The sequence below is a fragment of the Hypomesus nipponensis genome, chromosome 14, assembly GCF_054491055.1.
Source record: "Hypomesus nipponensis isolate SF chromosome 14, ASM5449105v1, whole genome shotgun sequence".
NCBI classification, from domain to species: Eukaryota; Metazoa; Chordata; class Actinopteri; order Osmeriformes; family Osmeridae; genus Hypomesus; species Hypomesus nipponensis.
In genome coordinates this window covers 5,445,447-5,461,602 of record NC_140374.1, presented here as the reverse complement: position 1 = coordinate 5,461,602, position 16,156 = coordinate 5,445,447, and the positions used below count along the sequence as shown (strand labels likewise).

Here is a 16,156-nt window from a genome sequence, read left to right as displayed (position 1 = left end):
CTCTAATCTGGCTCTGTTGAATCCAGCTACAACCACCAGTCATACGGCTCCAGAAGTTGCCAGTTTGAGGAAAAACAAGGATCTGAATTTTCCCACACACACACAAAGCTACGGCCTTCCCTCTGGAGTGCTAAACCCTGATAACCTACTCACCCATGGTCTCTCCCATTCACTTCAGTTAACCTAAACAAGATGATGGTCCATCAGTGTGGTATGGGTAACCTTAAGAGATATTGGTCCACCTCATTCTGAACCCCCTTCTCATGCATGAATGCCAGAGCCCAGCCAAGGTATCAACAAACAGCAGCTCCATGCTGATCCATAATCGACCCCATCCACGCTCCCCAGCTGTGACGCCGAGCAGAGATCGGCTCTCGGCTAATCAGGTCTGATCTACTTGAGGGCTCTAGTAGATCCCTAAACAATTTTAGACCAATGTCCATGCTCCTCCGATCCGTCTAAGCCAATCCAGTCATGGTGGCAAACCTGAAGCCACCTTAATCAATTCCATGTGCCATCTAAGATGATCTTCACGTAGTCAAACACGCTGCCAACCACGTATAAAAAGAACGAATGAAGACAAGCCACCTATTCTGGCACAACAGAACCTCTGTTCCTAACCAACATCTGACGGCACTACTCCTACACCAGACAACCTGGAAGACAACAAACCAAGCAACCTTTCAGAAGAACAATAAGGCACTGACTCCAACCTCTGGGCTAGATGAGACCTACAAGCCTTATCAATTGAACCATGAACTAACCTGCCTGCCAACCAGCCCCACCTTTGTTCCTCTGGCCTGAAGCTGAGCCCTGGGACGAGAACATTCCTCAGGAGATCCGGCGGTGAAGGCTGGAGTCCGTACAGAGACTGTAACAGCATGCCAATCAGACTCCCAACGCAGATGCACATGTATGAACTGAAGTATTCCTGTGCTGTGGTGTCAAGACCTGGACAGATACAAGGAAAGCTGCCAGGGGGAAAAAATTGAAGGAACTTATCAGTTTAACTGCCCTCTACCGCCCCCTAATGACTGGGAGAGGAACTGCATGGGGACTAAGATGACCTGATCATAATCATCAATAACAGGAATCAGTTTATTTATTAGAAGCTTTTCTACTTCTTCATCAAAAAAGTTTTCAAACAAGAATACAAGATCGTAGAAACGAAAGCTATATATATGCTTATATATATATGTATATGAATGAGTGCGTGTGTAAGAAGGAGACGTTCCTGAAGGGGCGAGATAGCTGAATCACAGACAGCCATCTTGTTTTCTGGCGCTTTCTAATAGCCCCACGGTCACCATGGCGAAGCTTGATAACCAGTCGGAGACCTCCATGGCGACCAAAACAAAACGGCAAGAGACTACGGATTTTAAAAAAGAAAGAAAAAAGTCCAGGCTGAACCAGATGCTCCCCAACGCAAAACAAACGCCCTTCAGGCTACGTTGTCCATGAAGGGCCAAAACCACCGTCCACGTCCCCCCAAAAACTAAAACGGTTGTAAATGCCGGGTCCCGCTGGGTGGAACTGGTGGTGGGGGGCGAGAGAGAGAGACAGGAGTGACGCCGACGACGTCATCATCATCCCACGCCCAAAGTCAAGAGGAATAAGCTAGTGGTTGACGAGGCCCTGCAGCATCATCATGAGGCGCCGGGCACGCTTGCCCAGGGCGCTGTGGGGGTCCTGCTGCAGGAACTGGAACAGCTTCTGGCGGACCTGGGAGAGGACAGTGCTCATGTGGTCCCTGGTGACAGGGTCTCCATGGTCCAGGTTCATCACCGCATCCTCCAGGTAGCTAGGAGATGGAGACAGACAGACAGACAGATGGGTCAACACATGAACAGATGGAGAACACCCATTTCCAAGTACTCCAATCACCCGGCCCAGATGGAGCCTAGAGGTCTCAAAAGTCCTGTTACGCATTTCTTGGGACATCTGGGGACGTGTTTCTGGGGCACCTCTACCATCCAGCGTCACCCACACACTCCAAGCCCTGGTATTGCCCTGGCGACCAGGGCAGTGGAGCCGAGCATGCTCTGTCCAGTTCTCTTCCTCTGGGGCCCAAAAACAAGCTCTTTAGCTAAACTGGCCAACAGCCAATCATCATCTCAGCTCACCTGGCCAGCGGCCAATCACTAATAGCCGTTCTATTGCATGGCTCTCCTCTCTTAACAGCCCCCTATCATATCCATCCATCCTGCCCCCTCTACCCCCGCCTTCTCTTTTTACTTCTATTTCAGCCCCCATCCTCTCCAGTTCTGCCCTATCAGGTCTCCCCCACCACAAAGCAGCTATGCCCTTTCCAGACAGAGAGAGAGGAGGGGTGTGGGGGGGGTTGGCCCAAACAGAGTAGCTGCTAAATCAATATGAGTGCGGATCCTTCCTGCCATGTCATAAGCACCCCTGCAAAGAGATACTGCGTGAGAGACTCGGTTCAAAGCGCAGTCCTGGGCCTTTTTACCCCGCCCAACCGCTCCCCTGCTCGCTGTGTGGTCTCCGCTGCAGGCGGCGGGCCCAGATCCCAGCAGATGGGCCGGAGCGGCAGCTGTTCGGCCGTCAGCAGCAGAGAGAGGGAGCTGGGCTGGAGTGCCGGCGTTCAGGGCAGTAAAGAAAAAAAAAAGGCAGGAGAGGACATTCTCACACTATTCACATCTCTTCCTCACCCCCCCCCCCCCCCCCCCACCTCATGCTCTCCCCCACCACGTGGACCGCCAGGGCATCACAGCTGCTTGACAAACTGCCTAACACAGTTTAGTGTGACGCTGGGGACAGTGAAAGCACACAGGTCGCTGATGATGGAGGCTGTGGTGACGTCTGCGACCAGGAGGACCAGAGATGGGCGGGCTTCCAGAGGTCGTGTTAATTGAAGATTTTTCCTTCATTACAATCTGAAGGCTGTCCGTCATGTTGACAGATTAGGGCACAGAGGGTGATTTACAGTAAGGTTATTCACACTCACTGTCTAGCTGTCTTTAGCTGAGCCGTCATGCTGGGAGGCTATATTCCTACATAGCTGCTATGACATTTTGCTGTTCTGAGTTTAACACACTAGTTTGAGTCTATGTAGACCAGCAGTAAAGTTCAATTCAGTTCCTATCTTTTAATGTGTTCATTTTATAATTCTAATTGTTTAACTCTTTTTAATTGCATGGTTCATGAACGCCTGTTTAGGCACGATGGCTGCAGTGTTTTTAGTGGCCTCTGCTGTCACTGTGGGGAAATATGAATCTTTGTGGTGCTGACATGATAAGTGGCAGTATGGCTGGGGTCTCAGGTCTCTCCAGGTGCTGATAAATGCATCATCTACAAGCTTGTTCTGTATATTCATGAATGAAAAGTTAATGCTATTAAATGTCTTACAAAAAGAACAAGATGGAATCTCTTACGATCCTTTCAATCACAATGACGGACAAGGAGTAAGTGTACCTACGTACGTGTGTATTCCAGGGTGCGTGTGCGGGTGTTTACCTGATCTTGAGCTCTGTGCGGGTTGCCAGGTTGGAGGACAGCTGCTGTATCAGGGACAGCAGGACCGGCTGGATGAGGGGACAAGGTTCCTGGCCGAACACCTGCTGGCTGTCGATGGTCTCACACACGTACAGGACCAGGTTCAGGTCTGTGGCTGACAGAGCCTGGGGAGGGGGGGGGGGGGTCACCGCACATGAACCAGTCAGTGTGTGTTGGTGTCTGTGAGGTATTGAGGAGAGGGTGTGTGTGTGTGAGAAAGAGGTGAGGGTGTGTGTAGGTGTTATTGAGGAGACAGTGTGTGTGTGTAGGTATTAAGGTGTGCGTGTGTGTGAGGCATTAAGGTGTGTGTGTGTGAGGTATTAAGGTGTGTGTGTGAGGTATTAAGGTGTGTGTGTGAGGTATTAAGGTATGTGTATGAGGTATTAAGGTATGTGTATGAGGTATTAAGGTGTGTGTGTACCTGCTGGAAGGCCTGGTTGAGCTGGCCCTGCTGCAGCAGCTGGAGGACTGCAGCCTGCTGGGTCTGGTAGTCCAGGTGAGCAGAGGGGACTGGCGTCCCTGCAGCAGACCTCATGGCCTGCATGATGGACGAGGTGACCACAGCCTGCTGCTCCTTCATGGCCTGCCCCACCTCGCCCTTCACGATGCGCTGCACCTGGGTCAGGATAGACTCCTGCAAGCTGGGGAGGAGAAGCAGGAGAACCGGATGGAGGAAAGAAAAGAAGGATCCGATGAACTAACCTCACAAGCACATCAGCAAAACTTAACTGAACAGGACAAAGCCTGAAACAAACGATGGGCTGGTGGTTTCACTAACCGCAGAAGACAACTTTAAAGAGCAGCAAAATCAGAAGGACATTAGTTATTTGCTTTTAGACAGAAGCCTTTGTTTTTCTTTCCGAATCCCTACTCTAAACAGATCTATACCTCCAGAGGCATCCGATATTAACTGAAGGGTTCGATAGAATTCATGTTGGATATTAAGCTCTGGATTAGACTGTTTCTGCACCACCCCCAGACACACACACACACACACACACACACACAAACCCTGATCATTCTGATTGACCCCCCCAAATAATATACACACACACACACAAAAACAACATACTTTCCCACGCTCATGTGCAGCTGATGCTGGACCTCAGAGCGGACGTTAGCCGTCACTGTATTGGCCAGCTGGTCTGTCGACTTCTGGAAGGCGTCGAGCATCTGCTGCAGCTGACCAATCAGAGGGTCCCGCGCATCCTGCTCCCGCAACTTCCTGTTTTTAACGTGGTTCTCCAGCTGCTGGATGTCTGTAGAACAGCAGGTGTGCGCACACACACACACACACACACACAGGGGTCAGTAATACACACGTGTCAGTAGGACAAACACACACTCCTGGATGCCAAACATGCCCTGTTCAGCCGTCTTACATTCATGTGTTCCCTGTTTGAAGCTGTCGTTGATCTGCTGGAACATGGACTGGCAGCCCTTCTCAAACACAGGAAGTACAATGCTCTGGAAAGCATCCTTATAGGCCGCCTGGATGGGGCCCTGCATGGCTTCTGCTGCTGCCCGGCCAATCGCATCTGTTGTGTTCTGGAAAGGGGGAGGATACTTCACGTGACTGTCTGTGACATTCGTTACATGATCGGGTAAGTATTCAAAGCCCTGTGTGTGTGTGTGTGTATATATATATATATATATATACACACACACACACGTGTTTATGTGCCATCGTTCGGCCGGCCCACCTTAGACTTGACCACCTTGCTAACGTTGTCCTTGAGTGCTCCTTCCACAGCGGTCAACTTGGCTGCTATGGTGCTACTGAGCTGACCGGTTACTGGCTCCAGACTCTTAGAGATGGCTGCAGGAGGAGAGCAGAGGTGGAAGGGAGGAGAGGAGGAGGGGGAAATGGAGATGGAGGAGAAAGGTGTTGGCGAAGAGAAGGAGTGAGGGTTGGTAGAGAAAGGAAAGATCATAAAAATAAAAAATAAAAGAGAGTAAATCATCACATCTGATAGATTAGACAGCATGCACGCCAACATGTTAAAGGCTAGCCAGACAGGAAGCAGTCGTACTCTGAGGGACGGTCTTCCTCATCTCGTCACGGATGGTCTTGTCCAGGCGGGAGGAGAGGGAGGAGGAGAGGGAGGAGAAGGAGGAGGACAGGGAGAGGGCTAGCTGCTGAGACAGCTGCTCCTCAAGCTGCTGGTTACGGCTCTGGTTCTCCAACACCACGCGCTCCAGCCTTCGCTCTGGGGTCAAAGGTTAAGGGTCACACCGAGAGCGGCTGGGTCAGGGTATAGCTAGGGGCAGGTGTGTCAGCTCTCCAACCCTGTTCCTGCAGAGCCACACTCATTTCATCTGATCGACACTAGTGACCTGACCCACCAGCTAATCATGAGAAACAGGTGTGCTCGATGAGCAGTAGATGAGAGTGTGAGTGCGTTAGCTGTTAGCGCGGCTAGCAGGTGAGGATACGCTGGTGCTCCTGCTGGCTGGCCAGGGCGTGGTCCACGTGGGAGGCGACGCTGTTCTCCATGTGACCCGACAGCCTCTGCAGCTCCAGACGCAGCTCGGCTAGCTCCCTCTGCTGGCCGCGCAGCAGCAACAGCAGCTCCTCCTGCAGCTCTCCACCCAGCACCTGGGGGGGGGGGGGCGGAGAAAGGGGAAGGTAGACACTTGTTAGTAGCACATGAGCATAGCCATCTCCATGAGGGCTGTGGGGGAGATGAGCACACACACACACACACACACACAGCCATCCCTACCTGATGGTGGTCCAGTTGTCTGGACTGGCACACCTCCCTGAGGACAGAAGACAACAGTCATCACACGACCAACACCGAGACCACTTCCCGTTCCCCTGACCCTCGACCCCACCCACACGACCCCCCCCCCCCCCCCCAGAACTCCTCCCTGACCCTCCACCCACCCCTCGTCCTTCTTGTTCTTCCTCTTCAGCTTGGGTGAGCTGCGAGGGGAGGTCTTCCAGTCCTTCACAGGAAGTCTGTGAGACGAGCGAGCGCCACAGTTCCCCGAGGACGACGCCAGGCTGGCCACCTCGTCGTCATGGTCACTGGGACACACACACAGATCAGTGTTTGTGCCGTGAATCGAATGGTGGACTGCTTGTATTTGAGTGCGCGTCTCTGAGTGTGTTTAAATGTGCTTGTGTGTTTGTAAGAGTGTTTGCGTATGTAGTTGTAAGAGTATGTGTGTGGTTCAAAGAGTGTGTGTGTGTGGTTCTAAGAGTGTGTGTGTGTGGTTCTAAGAGTATGTGTGTGTGTGTGTTTGGTTTTAAGTGTGGGTGTGTTTTATGTGTGGTTGTAAGAGAGTGTGTGTGTGTCTGGTTGTGTGTGTGTGGTTGTGTGATTGTGTACGTGTTGTTGTGTGAGGTTGTGTGTGTGAGGTACCTCTGCTCAGCGCTGGCGTCCTGGCTGTCGTTCTGTGTGAGCTGGTAGGAGCGCCGGTGGTACGGAGATGACACGTGCCTGTCCTTCAGATCTTCCCTGGAGCTAAGGGAACACACACAGTCAGCACGGACACCGCGTGTGTGTGTTTCGTCCTGCTGTAGGTAAGTGTACGTCTGTGCATCTCTCTAGGGCTGTGAACAAGCGTGTGCAATCTCTTAAGGAGGTGCATGTGTGAGTCTTTCAGAAGGAGGGAGAGAGAGAGACAAGAGACAGAGAAAGAGAGACAAAAGAGAAAGAACCGTAGAGAGACTCACCAGTCTCCCAAGCCGTTGTCTCTCAGACTGTTCCGCGTCTCCCTGGTGATGTCGGGGGCGGCCGGCCAGGGGGCGTGGCTTCCATTCCCATCCCCCACCCCAGCCCCACCACCGGCCGCCCCGCCCTCCTGCGACAGGGCGTTCTCCAGCAGGGAAGGGGTGTGGCTCAGCCTGGGCTCCACCTCCCCGGCCCCGCCCAGCTCCGGGGGCAGCAGGGCGTGGTCGGCAGGGGCGCGGCCCCGCGGGGAGGAGGACAGCAGGTGGAGGGCGGAGGCGGCCGAGGCCATGCTATCGGCCATGCTGTGGAGGCTGGGCAGGGCCTCGGGCGTGCCCGCAGCCAGGGAGCGCTGCAGCGTCTGGGACGCGATCTCGGGGATGTCCTGGGACAGGGCGGTGGAGGCAGAGGAGATGACGTCGGGGGAGCGGGCACGGGTGGGCGAGGCCTGCGGGGGGAGGGGGGGGGAGGCCAGGCCCTGGGGGGGGTCCAGGGACAGAGAGGCGATGGGGGGGGTCACAGACTGGGGGGGGGAGAGGGGAGAAGAGTTAGACTGAAACCTGGTGGTGTGTGTGCGTGCGTGTGTGTGGTGCGTACATACGTGCAGGTTGTCCAGGCCAGTCAGCAGCAGGGAGCAGCTGGCTCTGGGGCTGCTGGTTGAAGCACTGAGGGTCAGACTGCTGCTGCTGCTGCTGCTCTCCACACACACCTTGTTACTGCCAGGACTCTGGGTCAGGTCCTCCACAACCCTGCACACGCACACAAACACTGGTTATCCACGTCAGCACAAACAGGCACAGTAGATGGCTCGTCATGGCAAAGATTCAAGAATCAGGATGCAGAAAAAAAAAGGACAAGATCCACATACAAAAGGTAAATAAAAACATCCAGTGAGGTTCCTAAGTGTCCCTCTAAAGTGCCTTCCCTGCAGACAAGCCCGAGTCTTGTAAGGGGCTGGAGGTGTGTGTGTGTGTGTCCTACCTGACAGGGGTGTCAGAGTTGCTGCTCATCCCCGTGACGATAGTCAGACTGCTGGCACTGCTGCCTGGCGACGCTGGCACCTGGAGACAAACAAACACGTCAACCAACCAACCACATTCTGTTGTTGTAACTTTATGCCTGCTATGAGGCTGTTGGGTGGCCTTGTCTTAAGAAAGTCATTGCCCAGAATGACCTGTGTTATAACGTGAATTTGACAAACAAATCTCTTTCGCTGTGACTTGACAAACGGGTAAGAGACAGGGTGGGGTGAGGATGGGGGAGGGACAGCTGGGAGGATGTACCGAGGCGCTGGGGGTCATGAAGGCGTCGGGGGTCATCAGTTTGGGCATCGCGCCGCCGGCCCCGCCTCCTGGCGACAGGAAGTCCACGGGAGCAGGAAGTGAGGAGATCTTCGGCAGGTCGCCATGGGAACCTCCCGAGTCTCTGTCGGAGCTCATGGCCTCCACACTCAGGTCTGTCAGGGGGTCAGAGAAACCTGGGGGACACACAGGAGGGTTAACACACACACACACACAACATATGATGGAACTTAAGACAGATAAAAACAATTTCCCAACACACACACACGGTTACCTCACACACACACACACACACAAACCAAACACACAGGAAGTGAGCGAGACAGACACTCACCAAACGCGTGGTGGGAGTCTGAGTGAGGCAGGAAGAGTGTGGAGCCAGAGCCCAGGTTGGGCTGGAACCAGATCTGAACATCCTGCAGAGACCTGAAGACACCACAACATCAGACCTGTGCCACACACACACACACCTCCACCTCCCTACCCCCCACCACTACCAGAACACAGGGAAAACACACCCATATAGGATGTGTATACATAACATTATAGATGTATAGTTATGTATAGTATAGAATGTGTATAACATTACAAGACTATAAAGAAAGCGCCCTTAAACCCTGTTAGCATCCAGGAAGTCCTTGTTGCTAGCTGCGAAAACTCACTTGGTGTGGACACAGTAGAGCTTGATCTGGATTCCTGATTTAGACTCCAGGGGTCCCTGGGTGCCCTCTGGAGCAGAACACACACACACACACACACGGTAAAGGACATGAATCATCATTGAGGACATTGTATTGCACATTATGCCTATCGGTCAGCTCAGCTTAAATGGTAAAGATGATATAGGGACCGCGCACTTATACAGTTTGGGGTGGTGGGGGGGGGGGGTGTTAGGAAGGAGTTTGGGGACGGTGGTGAGAAGTAGGGAGGGTAGGGTACCTGTGCTCATGCTCTCGCTCTCCTCCACGGGGGGCAGCACCTCGGTGTGCCGCAGGCGGGAGTGAGACACTTCCTGGACCCCGAAGCTGAGGACGGGGTGAGTGAGCAGGAACTCAGACACGGCCGTGAAGCTGGCTCTGCCTCGCTCCTGGTCCTGGAGCAGCTCCATCACGTACAGCACCTGGGACCAGCACACAGGGTTAACACAGTCACAGCACCCGGGACCAGCACACAGGGTTAACACAGTCACAGCACCCGGGACCAGCACACAGGGTTAACACAGTCACAGCACCCGGGACCAGCACACAGGGTTAACACAGTCACAGCACCCGGGACCAGCACACAGGGTTAACACAGTCACAGCACCCGGGACCAGCACACAGGGTTAACACAGTCACAGCACCCGGGACCAGCACAAAGGGTTAACACAGTCACAACACCCGGGACCAGCACAAAGGGTTAACACAGTCACAGTACCCGGGACCAGCACAAAGGGTTAACACAGTCACAGCACCCGGGACCAGCACACAGGGTTAACACAGTCACAGCACCCGGGACCAGCACACAGGGTTAACACAGTCACAGCACCCGGGACCAGCACACAGGGTTAACACAGTCACAGCACCCGGGACCAGCACTCAGGGTTAACACAGTCACAGCACCCGGGACCAGCACACAGGGTTAACACAGTCACAGCACCTGGGACCAGCACACAGGGTTAACTTCATCATACAAAGCACAACACTGGCTGTACAACACTGCTCAATCAAGGAGCCCCGGTAGCTCCATGCAGACCAAGGCTTTATCGCAGCGAACTGGGAATCAAATCCGGTCTTGGCCCTTTGCTGCACGTCTTCCCCCCTCTCTACCTGCCTGCCTTTCCTGTCACACTTCACTTATAATCTGTCTAACAAAGCATGGAAAATACCCTCAAAAATCTCTCTTTAAAGCGAAACTGCTTAATCCGTCAATCAGGTTTAAGCCACACCATGACATCCAAGACTTGTAAACAAGTCCAGCCAGACAGATGGGGTTCCATCAGGTCAGGGCGAGAGGTTTGGAGGTGACAGCAGGCCTCACCTTCCTCTGTACGTCAGTCAGGATGAGGCACTCTGCCGACAGGTCCAGACTAGCCTTCAGGCTGGGCCGCACCGAGGAGTTGAACGGGTCAGGGGAGAACCTGGAACACGGAAGAGTTCAGATTTTTTTTTAAAGGGCTGGAGTTCCCACAGTGGTCCTGGACAAGGTTCCAGAAAAAAAAACGATTGACCGGAGTTCTTGAATATAACTTTTTGGACTAGTTCTGTCAGAAACCAACAATAAAAAGGGTTCTACAGGAGCATTGTAGAACAGAGACCTGATGGTCTGCAGGCAGGTCCAGGACACGGTGCACCACATCTTCAGCTCCTGGTTCTGCTCCGCTCCAGTGATCAGGAAGCGCCAGAAGGGCACACTGCAGGACAGAAGAAGAAAAGGGGAGAATGACAGCAGTCCTGCCTGATACCTCAGCGAAGCCCCGTGAGGAACAGCAGTCCTGCCTGACACCTCAGCGAAGCCTCGTGAGGAACAGCAGTCCTGCCTGACACCACAGCGAAGCCTCGTGAGGGACAGCAGTCCTGCATGACACCACAGCGAAGCCTCGTGAGGAACAGCAGTCCTGCCTGACACCTCAGCGAAGCCTCGTGAGGGACAGCAGTCCTGCATGACAACTCAGCAAAGCCTCGTGAGGAACAGCAGTCCTGCCTGACACCTCAGCGAAGCCTCGTGAGGGACAGCAGTCCTGCATGACAACTCAGCGAAGCCTCGTGAGGAACAGCAGTCCTGCCTGACACCTCAGCGAAGCCTCGTGAGGAACAGCAGTCCTGCCTGACACCTCAGCGAAGCCTCGTGAGGAACAGCAGTCCTGCCTGACACCTCAGCGAAGCCTCGTGAGGGACAGCAGTCCTGCATGACAACTCAGCGAAGCCTCGTGAGGAACAGCAGTCCTGCATGACAACTCAGCGAAGCCTCGTGAGGAACAGCAGTCCTGCCTGACACCTCAGCGAAGCCTCGTGAGGAACAGCAGTCCTGCCTGACACCTCAGCGAAGCCTCGTGAGGGACAGCAGTCCTGCATGACAACTCAGCGAAGCCTCGTGAGGAACAGCAGTCCTGCATGACAACTCAGCGAAGCCTCGTGAGGAACAGCAGTCCTGCCTGACACCTCAGCGAAGCCTCGTGAGGAACAGCAGTCCTGCCTGACACCTCAGCGAAGCCTCGTGAGGAACAGCAGCAGCGCTGCTCTGGGAGGACGTACTCTGGGTCCTGCTTCTTGTGGTTGTCGCAGAAGAGCAGGCAGGAGAGGGGGTTCCCTCCGTGGGGCTGCCACTCATGCAGACACCTGGAGGAACAGGAACAGGCCGATAAACACACACTCTACAGGGACGGAGGAGGATTCTTTGAGAGACAGAGGAGAAGGAGGGAGATTAAAAGTCTTGTTACATTGACCTGGGCTGATCCTGGCCCTCGATGTAGATCTGCCAGAACTTGACGTATCCATCGTGGCTGGCAGTGGCCAGGACCGTTCCGTCCGGAGACAGGGCTCCTTCGCTGATTCGCTGAGAGAAAGACAAACACACACGAGCCAATCAACATCCGGCAGCATCTCGACGTGGTTTAGAAACAGGAGAGACCATGCGGCGGCCCTTACGTCCGTGTGTCCTTTGATGGTGATGAGGCCATCCTTCAGGTCAGCAGCATCCACGGGCCAGCTGGTGGTGTTACTGCGGAGCACATCCAGATCCCACACCTCCGCCTGCGGAGGGAGGGAAGGAGCAAGAGAGGGGGAGAGAGAGCACAAGAGAGGGAGTGAAAAAGAGAGAGGGAGAAAACGACAGGTGATTCGGGAGGATAACACGGAGAGATGATAGAGGTAAAAGGTGTGTCCTACCATGTAATGGTGCAGGTGTGTGTGTGTGTGTGTACCCTGTCCTGGTGCAGCAGTGCCAGCGTCTGGCTGCTGTCCTCGGGGCTGTCATCCTGCTCCTCCTGGATGTAGGGGCACCAGATCAGACGCCTGGTGGAGTTCAAGGGCGTGTCCTCTGGGCGGCGGATGTGTACCACTACCTGGTCTCTGGGGAGGAACAGTTAAGGGCCTCACGGCATAGGAGACATCCCAGACACACAGACAAGCATACACACACACATACAGACAGACAGACAGACACAAATAGACACACACACAGAGAGGATACAGTATTTTGTTGTTGTGGCACGTGAGCTGCCAGACGAACAGGTTGCCAGCCTCGTCCACACAGCCCAGCAGGGCTGAGTCCAGGTGAGCAAAGGCCAGGTCAGTGACAGCCCCGGTGAAGCCCTTCAGCAGGGAGCGCTCAGCAGAGCCCAGGCTCAACACCCGGATCATCGCCTGGTTGTTGGCTCCTGACACACAGGACACGAACAGTCAACACTCGGCAAGGACAGGGTCAGGTGTATTTACACTATATTCATCTTTTTATAGATATACAAAGCAAGGTCCAATTTTACAGACATGGATTAAACCTAGTCCGAGACAAAGAACTTTGTCAATGGAGATCTTTGTGGAATTTCTCTTACTTTAGGACTAGGCTTAACCCATGTCTGGGAAATTGGGCCTTAGTGTATATATGCCGATAGGGTTAAGAGTCAAGGGCTAACCCAAACCCTGAGAACCTTTAGTATTTGCTTTCTTCACACTTCTAGAGCATATGGTTTACTTGTTTATACTAGGAAAGGGGGGGAAATAAAGTGTTGTTTATACAGAGATCTCAACATAACATAACACACGCCAAGTAAAGCCTGCCCTGCTCTGGTATGTGGCTCTATCACTGGCTGTTATAGAAGCCATTCCTGCCCGGTGATATCATGGCCTGTACTGACTCCCACAACAACACCGCCTCTGCCTCTCTGCACCGCCTATGCCTCTCTGCACCGCCTATGCCTCTCTGCACCGCCTATGCCTCTCTGCACTGCCTCTGCCTCTCCTAGATGTTGTTGTTGTCCCAGACATCGTTCCATCATCCTCCTGTTAGTGCCGCTCTGGCAGCGTGAGGATGAGCCTGATGCCTTGGAGCACTGCGTCATAGAGGGGAACATTGACGTGACAGACTCAAGTGCTCATGTTAACTCATGTGCATTATCCCTTCTTAAGAGTCAAATGGAAATCATTATAAACGGGGGAAACCATGGATATAGAAAGGTAGATGGTGCATTTTGACGTGTGGCTGTATCCACCATATTGGCACGATCCAGATCTGCTGGTACACAATATGAGGTGTGTACTAAGAGATAAAGATTTTGTATGAAAATCTACTGAAACTCGCCAAACTCAGACTGGTTTGGTGTAAACGTGAGAAATTGAAAATGATATTGGCAACCAGTCACTCAATTTAGATTTCAATAATTAACCAGTCTCAAGTTAAATCTCTCGCATTCATGACAAACCAGATTCCATGAAATGCAGTTAGATTTTATAGAGAAGCCTGCATCACTCAATACACTCTTCCTCGTGATTGCGACCGTTCCAACATGGCTGACATGCAAACGCACAGCGGCGACATACAACAGCAGCCAGTGAAATGACTGATAGAGGAACCACATGATCAATCAGTACACTCACCTCTAATGGCGTACGCCAGGAAGGAATTGGACACAGCAATCAGGTTGCCATAGTAATACTTGTGTTCCCAGTCGTACTTGGCAACAGGCTGGATCTTCACCTGAGGGAAAGGAGAAGACCATCAGAGACTAAAACACAAAAGTAGGAAACACCAGCTTACCACACAATGTCTGACTGTGTGGAAAGAGTGTGTTTAAGTGTGTGTGTGTCTGTGTGTGGTGGTGGTAAGAGTTACCTTGTTGCTGCCACGGGCTTTGCTGTCAATACTGGAGTCTCTACTGGCCACAATCTCCACATTATTGGACGTGATGGCAATACAGGTGGAGCCATCATCTCCAGACAAGCAGCTGGGGGGCACAACAGACAAAACAATGGCTGCTTCAGACATCAGGATTCCGGTGTCCAGTCCCACTACGCTCTACAATCAGGTAAACAAGCACTTTTTATACTGGTAAGTGGGTGCACGCTTCGTCCGCGATTTTTTTTTTTTTTATGGAGAAAAAAAAACACAAAAAACAAAGCGTCAACAAACTTGACTGATGTTATACTGGCGGACACTCACATTATCTGGGCTTCTTGGGGGCTTTCTGCAGGCCCTTCCTTCTCCGCCATGGCTGAGCGCTCTCCCGCTCCAAGGAGATCGGCTCCCAGAAGACCGTTCAGTTCACCATTGAACGATGGTTTCCTTTGGTTGTCACTGGATGACGAATCTGCTTGATAAAAGACGGTTAGGAGAAAACTTTGTAGAAACGGCGCCTTGCTAATTACACGGAACACGGAAAGAAAACGTTAGATAGACGGATCCCCAGACAAAACGAAACAAAAAGGACAAGCACAACGACTAAGTTTCCTTTATGTTGTTGAGGTGGCGTTTGCTCATGCTACATTGACGTGAGCCAGCCAGGCAAACAATTTCCACTGACAATTAATTAGCTACCAAGCTACCATCACTTACTAGTAATAAGTAGCTAAACTGGTTGGCTCACCAATTTTGTATCGTCGTTATTTAGCTTAGAAGGGAGAGGCCGAGTGTGTTAGATGGATTTAACTTAACAATGGCGACGATTAACTTTTTTTTCTACTCAGCCATGCATATCTTTAATATCTGTATTTGTAGTCGGGAAAATTCGCACAAGCGGAGCTGAGGCGAAAGTTAACGTTAAGTTTGTTACAACATTCGAACGTTCCAGATTTTTTATTCCAGCGAGCCTGTAAAATCATTGCGCAGTTTTCTGCTACTAGCGACCCAGCCAGGCTAAAACGCCAAAAACTTGATCGCTAAAACAAGCAATGTTAAACGATGCAGCTAGCTAGCTAAACGAATCTTTAATTTACAAATTCCTGGGTGTAACGTGAGCATGCACATTGCTTGATAACCCGGCCGAAAATGTGAGAGCAATTTAGGTAGCCAGCTATTGCAACGCTTTATCCCAGACTAGCTTGTTAGCTTTCTAGTCTGTTCATGCGGCCTAATGCACCTCACTGGTCTCCTTTCATTCCCGGTGAACTTACCGGCGCTGTTCCCGGGTCGGTCCAGTTTTAAGATATCTCGAAGGTGCTGGGTGGCACCCTCAATATCTATATTAGAATTGGAAGCCATGTGTCAGGGAAAGGGGGAATTGGGATTTGAGAGGGCAGCCAAATGTTTTTTTTAATTTTATGTCAGTGCTTGCTTCGTTTGCCTCCAAGCTAGTAGCAAACCGTCTAAACTTCCGCTGTGCGTGTTCACGCATTGTAGTCCACAACGTCAAACGGAAACAGAAAATGCTGTCAACAGTTCCTACTGAACTTTGACTCTATCCTAAACCAGTCGATGTAATATAAAAAGAAACATATACTCATTAAAACATGCATAAAATATCCTTAACAAGCCTTACATTGAACATTGAATGATTTGTTTATACTATATAACAAATTATCTAAAAAAGGAACGGAAACAAAGTTTACAACATTCCTACTTTTCAAGAATAGTAAGGAAACACACGTTGTCATGCATTCATTTTACTAGACTGACCAGATCCTCGAGCAGACATCTTAATCATGAAATGAACAGTTTAATAAAATATAAATGTTAAAAATATTTTAAAAT

General features: G+C 51.8%; 1 protein-coding gene across 4 annotated transcripts; it reads right to left on the bottom strand.

Annotated features, from left to right (window-relative positions):
• Positions 1-1,084: 1,084 nt before the first annotated feature.
• edc4 (enhancer of mRNA decapping 4) lies at positions 1,085-15,855 on the bottom strand. 4 transcript variants are annotated; one of them, XM_084672661.1, is made up of 29 exons: positions 15,580-15,854; positions 14,630-14,777; positions 14,303-14,414; positions 14,068-14,167; positions 12,665-12,851; positions 12,396-12,543; positions 12,121-12,225; positions 11,913-12,028; positions 11,728-11,811; positions 10,791-10,886; positions 10,514-10,613; positions 9,434-9,614; positions 9,157-9,223; positions 8,829-8,920; positions 8,477-8,670; positions 8,175-8,254; positions 7,795-7,942; positions 7,199-7,716; positions 6,885-6,986; positions 6,404-6,547; positions 6,240-6,276; positions 5,950-6,112; positions 5,547-5,723; positions 5,217-5,332; positions 4,896-5,061; positions 4,586-4,772; positions 3,935-4,154; positions 3,475-3,638; positions 1,085-1,801 (listed from the first exon to the last, which is right to left on the bottom strand). In XM_084672661.1, exons 1-29 carry the CDS (start codon positions 15,665-15,667, stop codon positions 1,618-1,620), a joined length of 4,224 nt encoding a protein of 1,407 aa, XP_084528787.1. In that variant the 5' UTR covers positions 15,668-15,854; the 3' UTR covers positions 1,085-1,617. The 4 variants fall into 4 exon arrangements, with proteins under 4 accessions (XP_084528787.1, XP_084528788.1, XP_084528790.1 ...); XM_084672662.1 differs by having other exon boundaries at positions 11,919-12,028; XM_084672664.1 differs by lacking the exon at positions 15,580-15,854 and adding an exon at positions 15,054-15,353.
• Between the last annotated feature and the right edge of the window lie 301 nt (positions 15,856-16,156).